At 44.6% G+C, this 17,828-nt stretch overlaps 1 protein-coding gene across 12 annotated transcripts in view; it reads right to left on the bottom strand.

Annotated features, from left to right (window-relative positions):
• Positions 1-3,320: 3,320 nt before the first annotated feature.
• LOC116843588 (SH3 and multiple ankyrin repeat domains protein 1-like) overlaps positions 3,321-17,828 on the bottom strand; it is a 326,286-nt gene continuing 311,778 nt past the window's right edge. For 5 of the 12 annotated variants that reach the window (XM_032814081.1, XM_032814082.1, XM_032814083.1 and 2 more), the window contains 10 exons: positions 11,611-12,325; positions 10,938-11,167; positions 9,924-10,100; positions 9,446-9,656; positions 9,176-9,377; positions 8,292-8,601; positions 8,012-8,205; positions 7,703-7,864; positions 6,288-6,591; positions 4,911-6,199 (listed from right to left, as the gene is read on the bottom strand). In XM_032814081.1, coding sequence (XP_032669972.1) covers positions 4,911-6,199; positions 6,288-6,591; positions 7,703-7,864; positions 8,012-8,205; positions 8,292-8,601; positions 9,176-9,377; positions 9,446-9,656; positions 9,924-10,100; positions 10,938-11,167; positions 11,611-12,325 — 3,794 coding nt within the window. Of the gene's footprint in view, positions 6,200-6,287; positions 6,592-7,702; positions 7,865-8,011; positions 8,206-8,291; positions 8,602-9,175; positions 9,378-9,445; positions 9,657-9,923; positions 10,101-10,937; positions 11,168-11,610; positions 12,326-17,828 lie in introns of all 12 variants that reach the window. The other 7 variants (XM_032814085.1, XM_032814087.1, XM_032814091.1 and 4 more) reach the window with 5 other exon arrangements.

Genomic DNA, 17,828 nt, shown 5'->3' with positions numbered 1-17,828 from the left:
TGAGAGGACGGGCATGGAGAGATTAAACGTAGAAGTGCTAGAAGATAATAAACAGTGGTTCGAAAAATTCAGTCGGTCGCAATACGTTTATCGAGTCGCGGCTCTCGATGGGTCCTCGTTGGCACTCGCCGTTCTCATATCGGAGCATACGCAGAGTATCATCCCGAGAAACGCGTGTACAAGTAACAGTTCCTGGTCCTCTGTGATAATTCGCAAATTCAATTTTTCCTCGTCGAACATCTCGCCGGGTATTTGCCTAAACGCCAAGATGTCATACTTGTTAAACTTTCCAACGAGTAAAACGTGAGCAATACAAAATATATCGACATTCCTGTTTCTCCGAATCCTTCACATATGATCGATCGAAAGTTACTCAACAACCAGAATGAAAATCCACGACGGACAAGGAATGAAAGAATCGAAGCTCCGAGGAAAGATTGTGCGGTCGGTGTGCCGCCTGATACTGGTACACATCTGCCTCAGTACACTCTGCATACACGTCACGTACCCGTGAGACGTGGATTAATCGGTAACGGGAGTCCCGGCGCGCGAGATTCCCGAGGAAGAATTAACTAATCTGGTAGAACCGCTAAAGAAAGAAAAGAAACGCGAAATTCGAAGTCGCGCTACGCGCGATTCCTAATCCCCTCGCGCGTCGCCGGTAATCAAGCGCACCGGTAATTTTAACGGCATCTCCGCCGGAGAGCGCCGACGTGCTTCTCTCCCCGACGGATTTCCCGCCGCGGCCAATTAATCCTCGTTACGCGCGGCACAACAGCCTGTATATATACATATACTATACATATATAAATACTTTACTGGTAGGTTTTAACAAGAAAGAGTTCGATTCGTGCGCGTACGCACGCAGCGGCGACCTCCGTGCTCCTCTCTTTCGTCAGGATCAGGACACTCTTCGGTTGCTACTGACGCGTGTCCGGGATCACGAAGCTTTCGCTTGGGACCCGATCCCGAGATCTCTCGATCAGCCGTGCGAACGGCGTAGAGAAGTAAGGGGTGGGGACGGGAGAGAACAATTAGATTACAAAGTATGTCCTTACGTGATTTACGCAACATTAACTTTCTCTCTTTCCTTCTCTCACACACACATGCACACACGTACGCACGCATGCATGCACGCACGCACGCACGCACGCACGCACGCACACACACACAACACACACACACACATATACTCTGTCTTTCTCTCCTATAAATTTTGATATATTATAAGACTACTATTTATATACATATACATATATATATATATATATATATATATTACTTTTGGCAGGAATGTCGTAATTATAATATCTCGGCCGCATTCGGTGTGCGCACGGCCGAACTGCATGCGCTACCAGACACCACGTGGACCGCGCGTGCCACGTGCACGAGAAAGAAAAAATAAAGCCTCGCCTCTCAACCGATCTCTTGTCTGTATATTGTACGAGCTGTCATGATGCACGCGCGCGTGTATTGCTTTATACTGACCTAGTGAAAGTTCGCGAGTCGCGTTGAATAGTCCCGCGAATAACACGGGACGATGCACGGCATGAATATTCGGTGAAGATACTCTGGGATGTTCATTTACGGCCAGTTGTTCCAACTTGTTGGTAAGTTAACTGATAATTAAATCATATGTCTGTCCTTGTTTATCCTTCAACTTCTTAGGTAAAGACAGATATTTGATTTAATTATCAGTTGAATTACCAAGAAGTTGGAACAACCGGCCTTGAATATTTTTCAGTTTATAAGATTCCTGACTATTCATCGCGGTCATCTTGGTTTATTGACAACTACTTGATGTTAAAAACAAGAAAATATACGCTCTCAAAATTTCTACAAAATACATAAAAATAAAAAAAAATGTGTTTAGAAAATTATATTTGCAATCGATCAATTTGTAAAATAATCCGGAAAGCTTCTTTTTGCTTCGACAATCGATAAATAACCATAAAATTAACATGACAAAAACATCAGAAAAGAAATTAAAAAGATAGATTACATGTCATTTTAATTTTATGGTAATTTATTAATTGTTAGAACAAAAAGAAGTTTTTTCGGACTATTTTACAGTTCTACTCGATCGATTGCAAATTATTGATATAACTTTTTATTTATATGTTATTTATTTATTTATATGTATTTCGCAGGAATTTTGAGCGTGTATTTTCTCGCTTCTGACGTCATCAATCAAGAGTTCTACGGCAAATAGTCAAGTGTCTTAATTATTAATAAAAAAAATAAATAATTAAAATTCTATAATTATCGTAAACAAATAAAACATAAAAAAAGAAGTCATTATCTAAATTAAGAGAAAAAGATTTAAAGAATAAGATATCATTTAAAAAACAATTTGCTATGTTAAATGTGTTACTTTGTATATTCAAGGGATGTCTATCGATATTCATGCTGTACAGGGTGAATGCTTAAAAAACGACGAAATATATCATGGAGGAACATTTGAGAATGTATTTCCGCGTACGGTGCTGACTCGGCTTCTTCCACAGCTTCTCGAGAAATTATGTGGCGACTCACGCGCGCTCGCACATGTGTTGCACGAAATCTGATTTTTCTCCTTAAAATTCGTAGGAAGGAGCGCAAAAATGACGATCAGAAGGAACGATCGCTTATGTCTACATATAGTGAATACGGTAAAACGTAATGAGATGATGAGATGATCGCTCGTAATTGTATGGAGGATATTCGAGGATACACTTGCAACGTTACTCAATATAGCGTATAATATTTACAATGTATAGCACTGTCGCCGAGAGCCGCGAGATTCCTCGTTGCGTCCCCTGGACGCGAGTTGCAATTGCATCTGCACGGTGATTTTGTTTGTTTTGTTAGCGAGCCGACATAACACGCGTATGTACATCGGAGAGAATCGATTGACTCGCGCGAGGAATTTCGAATTTCGCGGACTCGCGAGGGAGATGAAGAATCCGATTATTGTCGGTGAAAACAATAAGAAAGACTGATCTCTCTCTCTCTCTTTCTCTCTCTCTCTCTCTCTCTCTCTCTCTCTCTCTCTCTCATCGATGATCTCGGTCGCAAGGAGGAGCGCGCAGGCGCATGTGCGCGCATCCAGTCTCGAGCTCACTCGACGAGAACGCGCGCTCATGAAAACTTCCAACGTCTCCCGGCTCAAGGGAGAATCACGCGGATGGAAGAGAAACGATTTATTTTACACAGGCTGGAGTAGCGATGGTGCGTTAACCAAGTATAGTGCTGCGCGTCTTTGCACGACGCGATTACGCTCCGAGAAGGAGGGCTCGGAGTGGAGCACCGTAGTCTCCTTCTAATTATAACAGCAGTAATATATAATAATATTAATATAATTATAATATAATATAGTATATAATAATATATATAATAAAATAATAATATAATAATACTAGTAATATTTGCAATTACAAACTAGAAAGAATCTCTAATGACTTCGCGAGTAGAGCTTTGTGATTAGGCGTTTGAGCAGTGTCTAAAACACGTATGACAGAAGAAAGAACGCTAGTCGAAACAAAAAACCGCGCGTGTTTCGATTAACAACTAATCTGTTATGTGATCATTCTCATTCGCATAGTAATCGTCGAAGTCATCGCGATCGATGGCTTCGCCAGTGAAGGGTGGTGGGGGATCGAGAGTGAGCGAGACTACCGCAATGCTCGCTTAAAATCGGTTTAAAGGCGACCGCGTAATAACACTGCAATACTCGACAGTTCCAACTATCGGAACTCACGCGCAAGGACGCAGAGTGTCGTCGTGTAAAAGTATTAAACACACCTCGTAGTTTGATAGAAATGTGGAAAAACCAACCGATATGGATCGTACATTCACGTGTCGCGACTCACGTATCAAACGTATGTTTCTTTTCTTCTTTCTTTCTCTCCCCTTCTCTTTCTCTCTTTCGTTCCTCTCCTTTTTCACTCGCTCTTCTTTTTTCCCCGACTCGACAGTGACAATTAATTTTTGCTCGCCGCTTTCTCGATCTCTTTCTCACTTTCTCTTGCTCTTAGGCCCAGTGTTATTGGATGAGTCCGCTTTTCGCGCATGCGCATCGAAAATATCAAAAAGTACACGGATATACGATCGCAGACAGAAAGGTTGTTCGCCATTTTTGCGTGAATCTCGAGACATATCTGTCTTGTCCGATAGGAGAATTCTCTCAAGTATCGTCAGAAAATAAATAAATAGGTTCTCATCAATTTTTCCAAAATTTGTAAATAACCTCTTAGGAACATTCAGACCGGACACAATATCTTTAAATAATCGAATTACGTACTCTACTAATATCATATTCACGTATCATTCAATGCGCATGCCCGAAAAGGGGACTCATCTAACGACACTGCTTAGGCCGCTCTAAACGATGTAGCGGATCGACTTGCGAATCTGTCGGCAACTCACTCACAGAGAGGAGGAAGTGTGATGGACGACTTAAGATCGATCGATCGATTGGCCGATCGTGTGATGCGCGCTCGTGCGCTACAAACAACCCTCTACTGCGGTGCAGACGCGAATCGGACGTACGCTCACACTCGTGGACTTACAATAGTAAAAACGCGCTCGAATATATATCTTCTCGGTTGCTTGGCTACGAATCCTACACGCTCGAAGATTACAGTACGACTTACTCGGCGAGAGGTCATCCAAAAGCGACCGCGCTTTGAATACGACAGCTTGTCACGGCGGAATGTCGATTTTGTCCGCACGGGATCGACCGTCGACAGTTCAAGAATTCGATGCGCGCGGCGATCACTACCGAAGGCGGGAAGCCTCTAAATATATTGACTCTGAAATCGCGATCTACCGTTTACATGTTACAGACCCGCGACTCTCCTCTTCTCGTCGAGGAGTCACGCGAATGAACCTGTATTATGCGTTGCATAAATCATCGCCCGTTTTTCCATTTACTGCAACCGTCCGCCACCCGACGCTTTCACTTGATTCCCGACGACTTTGGGTATCGCGCCAATTATCTTCACGCGGTTCTGTGGAGTTTGCTGTTGTTGTTGTTGTTGCTGCTGCTGTTGTTGTTGCTGTTGTTGTTGCTGCTGCTGTTGCTGCTGCTGCTGTTGCTGCTGTTGTTGCTGTCGGTTGTCGCAGAACTGTGGCGGCGGTGCAAATACCATCTCGTCCTGGCCGGCAGACGGGCCGGCGTTGAATTCCGGTGGCGGTGGCACGAACATATCGTTGTTTTGTTCTTCGGCGTCAGCCTCGATCGGTGGCGGTAGTTGGGCCAGACTGACCGCATGCCTGGTCAACAGACCACTGCCTCCGTAGCCCGATCGAATTTTGGGATTGCTGCCCTCCTTCTCCATCGGACCAACAGTCATCAAAGTCGCACCCGAATGCTGATTACTCTCATTGACGAGATTCCGCAGATTGGCGGTGTCGTCGAAACCCATGGGCGGACCCACCGGTATATCTTGATCGGAACTGACACCGCTCGAACTATTGTCACCATCCTCGGCGAGCGATTGCTGTGTCTGCTGTAGCAAAAAGTCGTTTGGATGACTCTTGGAGGACTTCAGCTGTGTGCGCACCTTCTGAATTTCCTCGACGCTGAATGAATGCGGCAATGAGCCGCTACCCGACGAACTCGAGCCGGATGTGTTGGAATTGCCCGATGTTTCTCGCGTCGCTTCGAGTTTCTCGCGCGCAGCTGCCTTCTCCAGCTCCTTCGCAATTTCCGACTCACCGTCCTCGTCCGTCTCGTCTTCGCCCTCGTCGTCATCGTTCTCCGATTCCGACAGACTGTAATCCGGCTCGGGGATCGGCGGCGCCGAGCTGGGCGGTGTGGGCCCACCATTGGCGCCGGACGACACGATCGACGAGAGATTCGTGACGGATGAGCTAGCGCTCATGCTCTTCTTCTTGCGCTCGCGGATGCCGACCATGCTGTGACTCCTGTTGGTCTTCAACGGCTGCGCGTACTGGTTGTTGGCATTTCCGTTGGCGCAGCTATTAGCCACCGCGTTGTTGTTTAACGTCTGTTGGCTACCGGGCGGCTTGAACGTCGTGTTGGGCGCGCGGAGACTGTGGGACTTCCTGATGTGTGAGCGAGTCGCCGGTAAACTACGCGAACGATATCCGACGGTTTTCATGTCCTCCGGTGAGGCGTACAACTTTGCACTGTTCGACGGTCGGAAGCTCGACATTACACCGTAGACACCCTCGACCGTGGCCGCCGCTAATTCTGTAAATAAAATCAGATGTGGTAACATTAAATAAAAAAAAAACGATAAGGAAAATGTTAAAGAAGCCTGATAGGAACGATAATTCACCTTTGACTTGTTGAATGTGCGCCATGTTGTCGTAAACGGAAGCCGGAGTAACAACGTCCGGTACGTTGGCACCGACATTCACTTTAACGACTTGTCCGACCGGCGGAGGTGGCGGCGGATGGTTCGGTGGTGGAAGCCCGTTTCTACCGTTCAGGGCGTTTACGTCCTCCTGGCTTCTGTGTCCTTTGGGAGCCAGGAGGGACGACGACTGCACTTGCACATTGAGATCAGGCGTGCTATGGAAGTCTCTGTGAAGATCGGAACCGCCGCCCAAGCCACCGAAGAAGCGTACTCTCGAGTGCGACTGCAAACGTAAGGACAACACGGGCTCGTACAAGGTGCAACTTGTGAACTGGCATCGCCGCCTTGCTAATTCGAAAAAACTCGGAGCGTGAAGATTGTAATTGTGGAATTGTGGTTTACAAGTGGTGGACACTGGTGAATGAACAAGGAACACCGATGAAACAACGAAGGAGCAAAGGTGATATTGGAACAATTAGTGGAACAATTTGACATGGAGACGAAGCGTTTAGTCCTGCTAAGCGTGAACTCGAAGCTACCGTGGCTAATGCTTGATAACCCACTACCATTACTGTCTGTCATCAATGCTAGTAAAATATTATTGCCGTATAATATGAGGAATATGAACGAGGAACAGATAATTACGTTACTGTCGGTCTTTCATGCTTAGAACCGATCCCCAAGAGACACAAGGAACTGAAGGATCGCAACGGGTTAAAGAAATGCGCAATTATTAATCATACAAGGCGTGAACACGAAGCTGTAGGTGGCACCTGACGCCCTCGTGGACGTCAGATCACTTTCGTTTCTTTTTCGTTAGCAAATAGCTTAGTCACCTGAAATCATGCAAGCCACGGACGAGCTAGAAACAAAGTATTTTCGATCAGTAATATAAGTAGTAGTCCTCGTCGTCTCGCCCGCACCAGGAACGCCCCTTGTTGTGCACTCGCACCGGCTTGCGCGCAAACTATAACACACATGCAAAAAGAACAACCACCGTTACCATTGCCCAGAGAGGAGGATTCACTGAACGCCCGGCGACGCTGGTAGACTTTTCATAGGGGGGGTTAATCCTTATACTCCGGAAGTATCAACCGATTACTACCGACGAATTACGATACGAGAAACGAGCAGAGAAAGAGAAACGTGTATTGGAGAGTAAGGGGTTGATCAAAAGTAGCAAAAGTCTAAGGGGGTCGTTAAAGTTTAATAAAATACTACGGAATGAAACGAACAAATAAATACGTTAACATCCATTTTTAGGGCAGCTTTCGCTCTCGCCAAGGGGCTTATTCGACTAGAGGGAGAACATTAAGAGCGTGTCGAGAAACCGAGTGAGCGAGAGCGCGCGAGTGCGCGAGCTCGTAACTTTGAAAGTGCCGTCATATCCTTACTTTGCCCTTGCGCTTCATCTCCGCCACGCTCGCGTACACCCTGCCGGTCTTAGCGGGCGACGACGGATGCGACTTGGTAGACTGACCGGTCTGAAAGTGAGAGCTCATCATGGACGAGCTGTACTGACTGCCGGCGCTACCCTGCTGCCGCTGAAATAGTTCCTGGAAGAGAAATTAAGGACGAAGCTCAAGCCTCGGTCGTCACGTGCAAATGCCATTCAAATAGGTACAACGAGCGCACAGATTCAGAGCAAGAGGACAATAGTAGCACTGGGGTGTCAAACAGAATAGGGCTGTAAGAATAGTTACTTCGAGTTCCGCAGCGGTGATCCTGCTGGAGGTCGGTCTGGACCGGATGCTGGCTGTTCGCGGTTGCACCGGCGTGTTTTGACCGGTGTTGGTTCCGGTCGACGGCTGCTGCGGCAGATGGATCGATTCCGCGCTGCTCGACTTTGCGCCCGTCGACGCGATCTCATCACGATCATCTCTCTCACCACCTCCTTCTGCATGGAAACACAATGAAAAACGGCTGTTATACGCAGCATCATTCATGTCAGTCCCTCAAGCAGGACTCTGTCTAATTTATTACCTAATCCTGCGACCATCGACCGCGCTCTCGCTCGACCTACACTTAACGTGGTCTTTGGGTCCCTTCGCGGTGGCACGGGAGCTGGAGACCTGCCAAGCGTACCACCAATCACCACGTTGTTATTGCCCTTGCGCGGTAAAGTTGCATACTGTCTCTGGATGGGTTGACTAGTTGGCAATGCAGCCGCCGATTGGGAATTCGGAAGACTGATCACCGGCGAGACCACGGTCATTCGCACCAACTCTCCCGACTTTCTGATCAAATCGACCACACGTTCATGGGACGCCGTCGTCACGTCCTCACCATTGATCTGTAAGATTTTCGTGAGAATACGATTTGTTTTGAAGTTCTTGGTTCTTTATTGCGGAACTTTTGACGTCAAAAGGAGTATACGCTCAAAATTCTTGCAAAATATATTGAAATAAAACAATATACCCATAAAATTATACATTCAATCGATCGAGCGGACCTATAAAATAATCTGAACACATTTGATCTAACAATCAATAAATTATCGTAAAATACGCATTCTATCTTTTTAATCTATGTTCTCTCATGATTATATCATGTTAATTTTATGGTTATTTGTTGACCGTTAAAGCAAAAGAAAAGTGTCCGAACTATTCTGTAGAACTGCTCGATCGATTGCAAGCATTATTTTACTTGAAGGTTCTTTACAAGAACTTTTAATGTGTATTTTCATTTCTAATGTCATAAATAAAAATGGCTGCGACGGGAAAACAAGAGCCTTAACGAATGCAAATTACTACTACTGTATCAAGTTGTGAAAGACACTTTTGGAAAAAAAAATTAAAAAGAATTATGAGAAATATCTTTTGTACTATTCAAAGTTTTAACTCGAGAACCAAGTCTGCAAAACTTACTTGAATAAGAAAATCTCCTTTCCGGAGTCCCGCTAGATCCGCCACACCTCCTTGATCGACGTCGTCCAAATACTGCAGCGCCGGATATCTGGCGGACGGCGTCAATTCCATGAGCGGCGAAGTGGCCTTGGCGCCACGTAGCACGAAACCAAAACCTTTTCTCGAGCGATGAAGAACGACAGTACGGGGTTCCGACGTGACACTGTAGATTCGTACAAAGTCGTTATATCGAGTCGCTCTCTCGCGATGTTTCTCGATCATCCTACTTACGGCTTCTTTAATCTGGGCGCAGTAGCAAAGTACTTGTGCTGTGATTCTCTGCGGCCCAAGACTCTGTTCCGTCCGTCTCTGGCGGGTTGTGGGCCCAACGGTATATTTGTGTGACGCAGTCTGACCTCCTGAACGCAATGCGCAGGAAACAGGCCAGTTCCTTGTCCGCGCAGGACCCCTTCCAGGAGGCCGCAGTCAGTAGCACCGGTGACTGTTAAAAATAAAGAAACAAAAACACGCTTGCTATCAGAAAGATATTGGGCGTTACCTACAAAACAGAAATCGAGAGAGACAGAGATGAGAGACGGCTGTCGTCCCAGATCACGGAACGCGATGTTAATTACATATCGTGTTAATTACGGGGAACACACGTAGAAAATCACAGAACACATCGAGAGCGACGTTCAACATCACCGTCAAGGGGGGAGAGCTAAACAAGAGTGGTAGGATAGTGCGTTCGGATTGCCTAGTGGTGTACCTTCGAGGATGTCGCCTTGATTGATAGTCAGGTGCCCGGTGATGCCGCTGTTGTAACTTTCGACACAGACCACCGTCGTACCGGGAATGGATAACGAATTGGTCGTGTCGGACTGCGAGGTTCCCACTCCGGAACTGTCGCTGATCACGTCGGACGCTGTGTCGCCGAGGCTCTTGTCTAGAAATCGACAACGGTCGGATACTCAGCACGATGCTTCGTTTGGCCTGCGTCACCTTACCGAGCGATAAACGCCATGCAAGTTTGAAATCCTTAAGAGAGATAGAGAGAGGCAGAGAGAGAGAGAGAGAGAGAGAGAGAGAGAGAGAAAGAGAGAGAGAGAGCGAGAGAGAGAGAACAGAACTGACTGTTAACGCTAAATGAAAACCTCAGCGTGTTCGACCTCAAAAAATCAACTCAACTCGGCTCTGTGCCTAAGTGTGCTCTACACGATGGCAAAAAGAGCTCTAAATCGTCAGCCGCGTCGCATTCGTCCGCATCCTAAGGGCGCGGTCTCTAAGAGATTAAGCGCAACGTGTCTCTGCCGCCTGCGCGAGACTTTAGTCCAGCCCAACTCGCTGGGAGCAAGGAGGAATCAATTTGGACTCTCTAATATCCTCGGGGACACCAAAAACGGAAGCATGCACGAACCATCAAAGCCAACGTCCGAGCAAACTCTCTCTCATAGTGTCGCTCGACCACCTTCGCTTCGTCGGTTTTTGGTGGTGATGATGTGCGTGAACGATGGTGTCATTTAATAATCGCTAGTCGTTGGACGCGCTCCAGGTCGCGCCGCTTCGTCGCAACGCGAAAAAGCAACTCGGCAGACTCGATAAAGGGACAGGAGGTTCCGCATCCTCGTACCTTTTTTTGGCAGTTGACTCTCTCTAGATGACGCTCGTCGACCGCAGTTTATGGGTCATCGAGGAGCAGATTTCCGAACTCTGGTCCCCTCACCATCGACGAACGGACGTAGAGGGGGCAGGGAGGGGCATAGAGAGAAAGAGAATAGTGTACCTGTGACGATGCTGGCCGAGTCCTCGCCGGACGGTTGATTGCTGCCTTCGGACAAGCTCGAGCTGGCCGAGCTGAAAGGCGCTAAACTCCTGCTGCTCGGCGACGGCGACGGCGGCATCTCCATCGTTCTGTGCATATCGAGGCGGTGCTGCAGCTCGAGCCGGTGCTCTTGCAGCCTCGTCAGACCCTCCATTCTTAAGTTCTGATAATTCTCCGCGGCTGCCGGTAATCTTGAAATGGTGTGTAACTCTTAGGGTACACCGGCGATCGGCCGTGCTTCACGCCGACCAAGGCGAGATCAACGCGCGCGGATCGTCCTGGTCGGAGCGAAGCATCGGGACGAGCGCGGGTGTACCAAACAACGAATGCTGTTCCTCATAACGACGACGAGGAGGAGGAGGAGGAGGAAAAGGAAGAGGAGGAGTTTCGACGCGAGATGAACGCAAATTGTCTTTGTTGAACCGCTAAGCTCGGAGAGGAGAACTCGGAGAAGGAGAAGAGCATCGTCCTCCCTCTCGTGCGAGTATCCGTTCTTTCGTTTTCTTTGTTTTTTCTTTAATTTTTCTTTTTTACCGCGATCTTACCGCGCTCTCTCCCAGCGATCATCAGTGGCGGGGCGATCTCGTTCGCGATCTCATCGTAGATCGCGAAGGCGGCGGCCTCTTATGCTTACCTCGCGTTAGGATCTCTCAAGGAGTTCGGGCTCTGGTACTCCGACGTCAGTCGGTGGCCGTTCTGTTCGGACGGTATTCTCGGTAAGTCGTTTCGACTGCTTGACTCTACGGACGGTACTCTGCCGAGGCTTCCGTGATGGTGGCTCGCGGCGGTCGACTCCACGTTTACGACACTACCGCTGGAGGGATACTGTTCCGTGGACGGTACTCTACTCAGGCTCGCCGCGACGGCCGGGTACTGCTCCGTGGACGGTACTCTGGTCAGTGTACTGGTCGGGTACTTCTCGGAAGAGGACGGTACTCTGGTCAGGGTGGCGACCGGGTCGTATCGTTCGCCGGAGGAGGCTCTGCTCAGCACACCGTGCTGCGCGTACTTCTCCTCGGACGCGACCCGGACGAGCGTGCCACCGCTGGTGGACGACGGAGGTGGTGGAGGGTACGGTTGCTCCGTGGACGGTACTCGGTTCAGATTCGCCGCGGTGGCGTATTGCTCAGCGGACGATACTCTCGTGATACTCGCGTACTGTTCCACCGAGACGGTTCTGGTGAGGGTGCCGCCGGCGGCGATAGACGCCGCGGCGTGCTGTTCGGTGGACGGTATCCTGGTGAGGGTGCCCAGATTACTCGCCGAGCAGCTCGTCGTCATCATTGAGGTGCCGGCAAAGGCCACCGAGCGTCGCTTCGGGTTGTAGCGTGGCGGCCCTTTAAACGGTACTGGAAAATCGAGGGTTGCAAGGTTAAGTAAAGAAAGGATTACTTAGCCTTACAAGTAGGGACGCGCGCGCGCGCGACCTCGTTATCTTCTCGCGGGCGAGGCGCGAATCTTCAAGGGCGAATCGTGAAATTTCGTCGGCTGACGCGCCGTCGCTGTCGGAACCGCGATTCGCGATCAGAAAGAACGCAATGTAGCCAATAACGTTAAACCCTAAACAGTAAAAAATTGTTTCTTCTAGAAGATAGAAAAGGGGGAAGAAGAGGAGAAGAGGGAAGAAAAGAAGAGAAGGGGGAGAAAGAAGTCGACGCGATACACAGGATATATCCCGTAATTTACGGCGCAACCGTAGTGTGCAGGTGGAATGTATCAACCTGAACAAAACGTCTCCTTTTTCAAACAACCACGTAAAATTTCTTAATATTAATGAAAAAAGGTTGACGAATCACAGTGTACGATGTTATGGAATCAACTTTATCTCATCGAAAATAATTGAAACGCGTCTGCCTCTTATAGTGTTTTCCATTGAGAAAACTAGTGCAACACTTGTGCAACATTGAATGCAAGTTTATTGTTCCACTGTGAAAATCAGTTCACATATTTTCAATGTTTAGTGTTCTACTGGTATAAAGAAATTGCACTGAGCGCAACTTTTGCTCCACCGTCTTTAAAAACGGTGGAATGCTAGTACAAGTTGAAGTTGAGATTGTGTTCGCAATTTAAAGTATGATATATATATTATATTATTAAATTTTATAACAACAATATCACGTTTAGTTTTAAAGTGTGTAATAACTGCGCCTTAATAATTTGACATTTAGAAATCTTAAAAAATAAAAAAAAAATTAAATAAGTTAGATAATATTATTGTAAAGTAAACAATTTAAGATAGTATTATTATTTGTTTTTATAATTATAGGTGAAGTTATAATATAAACAAACACAATAAAATGGATATCTTAGAATTATTACCTTCAACTAAGTTCATTATACATGCAACTGCACATTTATTATCCTCTAGAAATAAATATGTATTCAATTAAAAAATTATTTATCACAATATATTTATTATTGTATTTTACTTATTTAAAATGTTATATAATATTATATAACAACATTATTTAAAACTTTCTATTGGTTTGACATTATTAATTTCCATATATCCAGTATCAAAAGAATAAACTTGATTATTTAATTAAAATATTAATTCGTTGCTTTCCATTTTGTAATAAATAATTTAATCCTTATTATAATTTTCAGATTATGTGGTTGTCGTATAAACAAAGTGTATAATGATTGTATAAACAGAGTATAATGTAATGTAATTTTCAGATTATGTGGTTGTTGTATAAACAGAGTGTATAATGATTGTATAAACAGAGTATAATGTAATGTTCTACTGAACTTCACTAAACTTGCACTATTATTACATTAGTGCAGTTTTCCCTTGGCACAACGTTTGTGCTGCATCAGTTTTCTCATTAAAAAACGATATCAGCGCGGATAGATATCGGCTGACAATTGAAGACGGAATAATGATGCGAACGACATACAGACAATTGTTACTTAATGTATCGCGCAGTGTGCGTGTCGTTAAAAAACAATTTTGTTTTAGCGATTTTCGATAAGATCTCGCGTCCTAATTCGTCTTTTTCATTGTATCTCAAAATTTCTTATGGTTGCTTGAAAAATGGTAGAGAACTTTTTGCTTAAATTGATGTGTTCTATCTTCATACCGCGAGTTGTCGCGCACTTTATATTTTATAGGGTTGGATTGAGTTATAGAATTGGATTAGTTTTTTTTAACTATAAGTTATATATATATATATATATGAATTTGTAAAATTATAAAATTAACTTGGAACTAATTAAATTGAAAGTTATATAAACGAAATCAATTAATTCAAAGCAAAGTTAAAATTAAATTAACTTATTAAAGTTAAAAATTAACTATCGTTAAACGTTATTAACTTTTTTGTTGTAAATTACATTTATATAAAATTATAAAAAAAATATAATCTTTAAATAGGAAATATAATCTTTTAATAGGAAAATACCGACTTTTGCTCAGATTTGCGTACAAAAAAGAACACGAGTTCAGAAAGATAAAAAAAATATGCTGGCATTATTTTTTATTTTTCTTATTCTATATTGTAAGCAGTCGGCTACGTGTGATTTTGCTAATGTATTATTTTAACTTACATTAAAAAAAGATTAATAAATTAAAGTTGATGCATTTTAAAATAATTAGTTTAAGTTGAAAGTTGACGTGTGTAAAGTTAACTAAGGTAAATTAAAAGATATTAATTTTTTAACATAACTTTTAACCGATTAATTAGTTATTATACAACCCTGATTTCATCAAACTATACGAACACTATTATATAAAAAGATGTATAGAACGGTTAGTAATAAATGTATTTGGAGCATGTGGCAATATTCCTCTTATCAAATTTTCCAACTTTTTTAGCGAGAACTGAATGACAAGAATGCATTTCTAATTGCAATCAATCGATAAGGAAGCGCATTGAGGATGAAGATAACGTTTCAAGAGTTCGAAGCAACACTTACTCTTCGAGTTGACTTCGAGTTCTCTTTAATTTGCTTTAAGAGAATCTCGCAATTCAAAATACAATTGCCGAGATATCTTTCTCAAAAGCTTCTATCCGATTTTTTTTTTGTCAACGAAATGACCGTTACACTTTTCAACGAGGAATACTTTCGCTCTGTTCACCAAATACGTCGGTCGCCGGACATTTTCCATAGTCATGTATAAATTTTGTACTCTACACAGTCCTAATGAAGTTTATCGAACTTCTCGCATGTAAAACGGCAGGTTCCGTAGAGTCACGAGGATAAGGACGGCTAATCGAGCGCCGCTTGTACTGTTTAGGGTTACGGATAATCAATGTATCGAGAGCCACTACGTGATACGCGCCGTCGAGGGGAACGTTGTTTCGTGACCTAGACAAATACCGAACAAATCACTTAATCGCCGTGCGCTAAGTATCGCGTCGACATTTATACGCCGTCATTATCCGCGTTTCGTCGATGAGCGAGCGTGTTAGTCGCGCGTTACATCGTACATCACGCTCAAGCGAAGAGTTACGTTCGGGATACAGGGCCGAGGCTCCGTTCCACGATCGATCTTCCGGTGTCACGGCAGATCGTCGTGCGAGATTTTTGCAAAGCGGATTTACAAGCGGTCGCCGTCGCACACAAGCACGCACGTACGCGCGCACGCGCGCACGCACGCACGCACGCACAATGTTACTTCACGATGGCAACGATGATGGTTATTGGTTGCTCTCCCCGGGCAACCACGGACAACCAGAAACTGCTTCACGTCGTTTCAAGTGCCGACTCGTATAGGGTGCGTCGGAACCGGCGGCAAGCGGAAATGTGGCGTTACTCCTCAAATTACGTCAGCGAGGACACCGTGACATCGAACGATCTTCGAATTGTAAGCCGTTGACAATGGCAGGCTCTACGCGTATTAAGTTTGTACCCGGGACGGGAGTAAACAGTGAAATATTTTCTTTCAAGTCACACTTTCAAGTCCACTTTAGTGGGCTTTGGTCTAATGGGATTTTAATCTGAGACTCAACGCGCGAGATATCGAAACGTAAAACGTCACGGAAAACACTGGTCTTTCCTCGCCGAAAGCAACGCCGTGTATAATCAGCCGTCAATTCTGGGACACCCTGTATAGACGGGAAAGCGGTAGAAAGCATACGCAAGGATAACGACTCCATCCTCGCGCGTTGCGTTGTATCCGTTTTGTGCGATACAATGTGCTCGAGATTACGGGTAGTAAGTCTCGTCGGAATACGTCATGTGCACAAACGATCGACGTCGTCGTCGGCGGGTCGTCGGGTTTTATGGGGAACGTGTCTCTTCATGTTCCTGAGCACCAGGGACTCCGACGATCCGCGAGGCCACGTGGATTCACAACGTATCTCGAACTACCAAACATTACTAGTCAAGACACTCTTGCAAATTCAATGCTGCCAGAGGAAACGATAATACGACGCAATGATCGTGTGGATTTGTGGTTGATATCGCGTAAAAATATTTCGCATTAGGTTAAACTTGCGTGTTCGTCAAGAGATGAGATTTTTTTCACCGGGAAGAAAAGTCAAGAGTTCATTTCTTGACTTATTGAATTTAATATATGAATTGAAACTAAATGTATAAATTTATCGTTTTCTCTTTTATATAATCTTCTGAAATTCGAAAAATTTGCTCGTTTGTTCCACAATACCAGATATTTAGGAACAAATTCGGGGCAACTCAATTATTTGCAAATTTTACACTTATCGACCAATTTCATAGCGACATAACGCGCGATTCCGCGGCGTCTGGCAGCACCGATCCATTCGACAGTGATCCAAAGATACAGTACCATTAGTTACTGGAAAGCAATCTATCAAAAGGTTGTGTCGTTACTTCTCCTTGGTACCACAAATGATACTCGACGCCATACACGACCATCACCACCAAAAATCCCATGACATGATTGTAATTTTTACGTACTTGTCACACAGCACACAGACACAGGTATATTGAGTCACATTTACGATACGTGTCAGTCACACTCAAAATATAGGCCTCGTAAATATATACAGCTCCGGAGGCACTCCCTCTAACTAACTAGCTACTCACATGACAACTACTAACCACCTGCTAACGTCTACTTCTATATACAGGAGAAAAGCGACATGCACATGCTTCGTGCCATGCTGAGTTAATCATGCCGTATAAATAAATGCCTGCGCGATATCTAGGCCGCGATTTCATTTCTTATCAGATAACCGCGGCGGCCGTCGCGATCTCCGTTACGTCATCACGCCTCGCGGCCGCGCGTTATCTCTTTCTTTTTGTTTCTGCGGCAAACAATCGCAGGTAATCTTCATTAAGTGCTGCGAAACGTACGAACAATATCGGTGATATCGACGTGCGACGTAGTCGACATTTAAAAGCCTTCAATGAGTTATTCTGATGAATCGTTCCGCGTTGAGATACGATCGCGAGATTATAGGAAGACCAGGGTTGGGTAAGTTAATATTTTTACTACTTTAAGTTTTAAGATAGTGATTTATAAAATTAACTTAGTTCAGTTAAAAGTACATATAAATAGAAACTAACTTAATTCAAAGTCGAGTTAAATTAATTTATTGAAAAAATAATTACGCGAATCAATGCGTATGTTTTTTGTATAATTAACTCTTTAATCGTAGGTTAAATTTATGTCGAGTAATGCAAAGAGAGTAGTCTTAATAAAAGAATACCGATTGTTTTGTACTTACAAACAAGAGAAGAACACTGACGTTCAGAAAGACGAAAAAAATATTTTTGCATTATTTTTGACTTTTTGTATTCTGCATTGCAAGCAGCCCGCAATGATTACGATATTGACGAATTATTTGAACTTATATAAGAAAGTTAACGCTAAAGTTAACGCATTTGGAAATAACTAGTTTAATCCTTAAGCAGGCGCGTGAT

This window comes from Odontomachus brunneus, unplaced genomic scaffold, assembly GCF_010583005.1.
Source record: "Odontomachus brunneus isolate Ranch 3 - 2012 unplaced genomic scaffold, Obru_v1 Obru_scaffold_034, whole genome shotgun sequence".
In the NCBI taxonomy this organism is placed as follows: domain Eukaryota; kingdom Metazoa; phylum Arthropoda; class Insecta; order Hymenoptera; family Formicidae; genus Odontomachus; species Odontomachus brunneus.
Note: the sequence above shows the minus strand (reverse complement) of the source record. Positions and strands in the feature narration are given on the sequence as shown.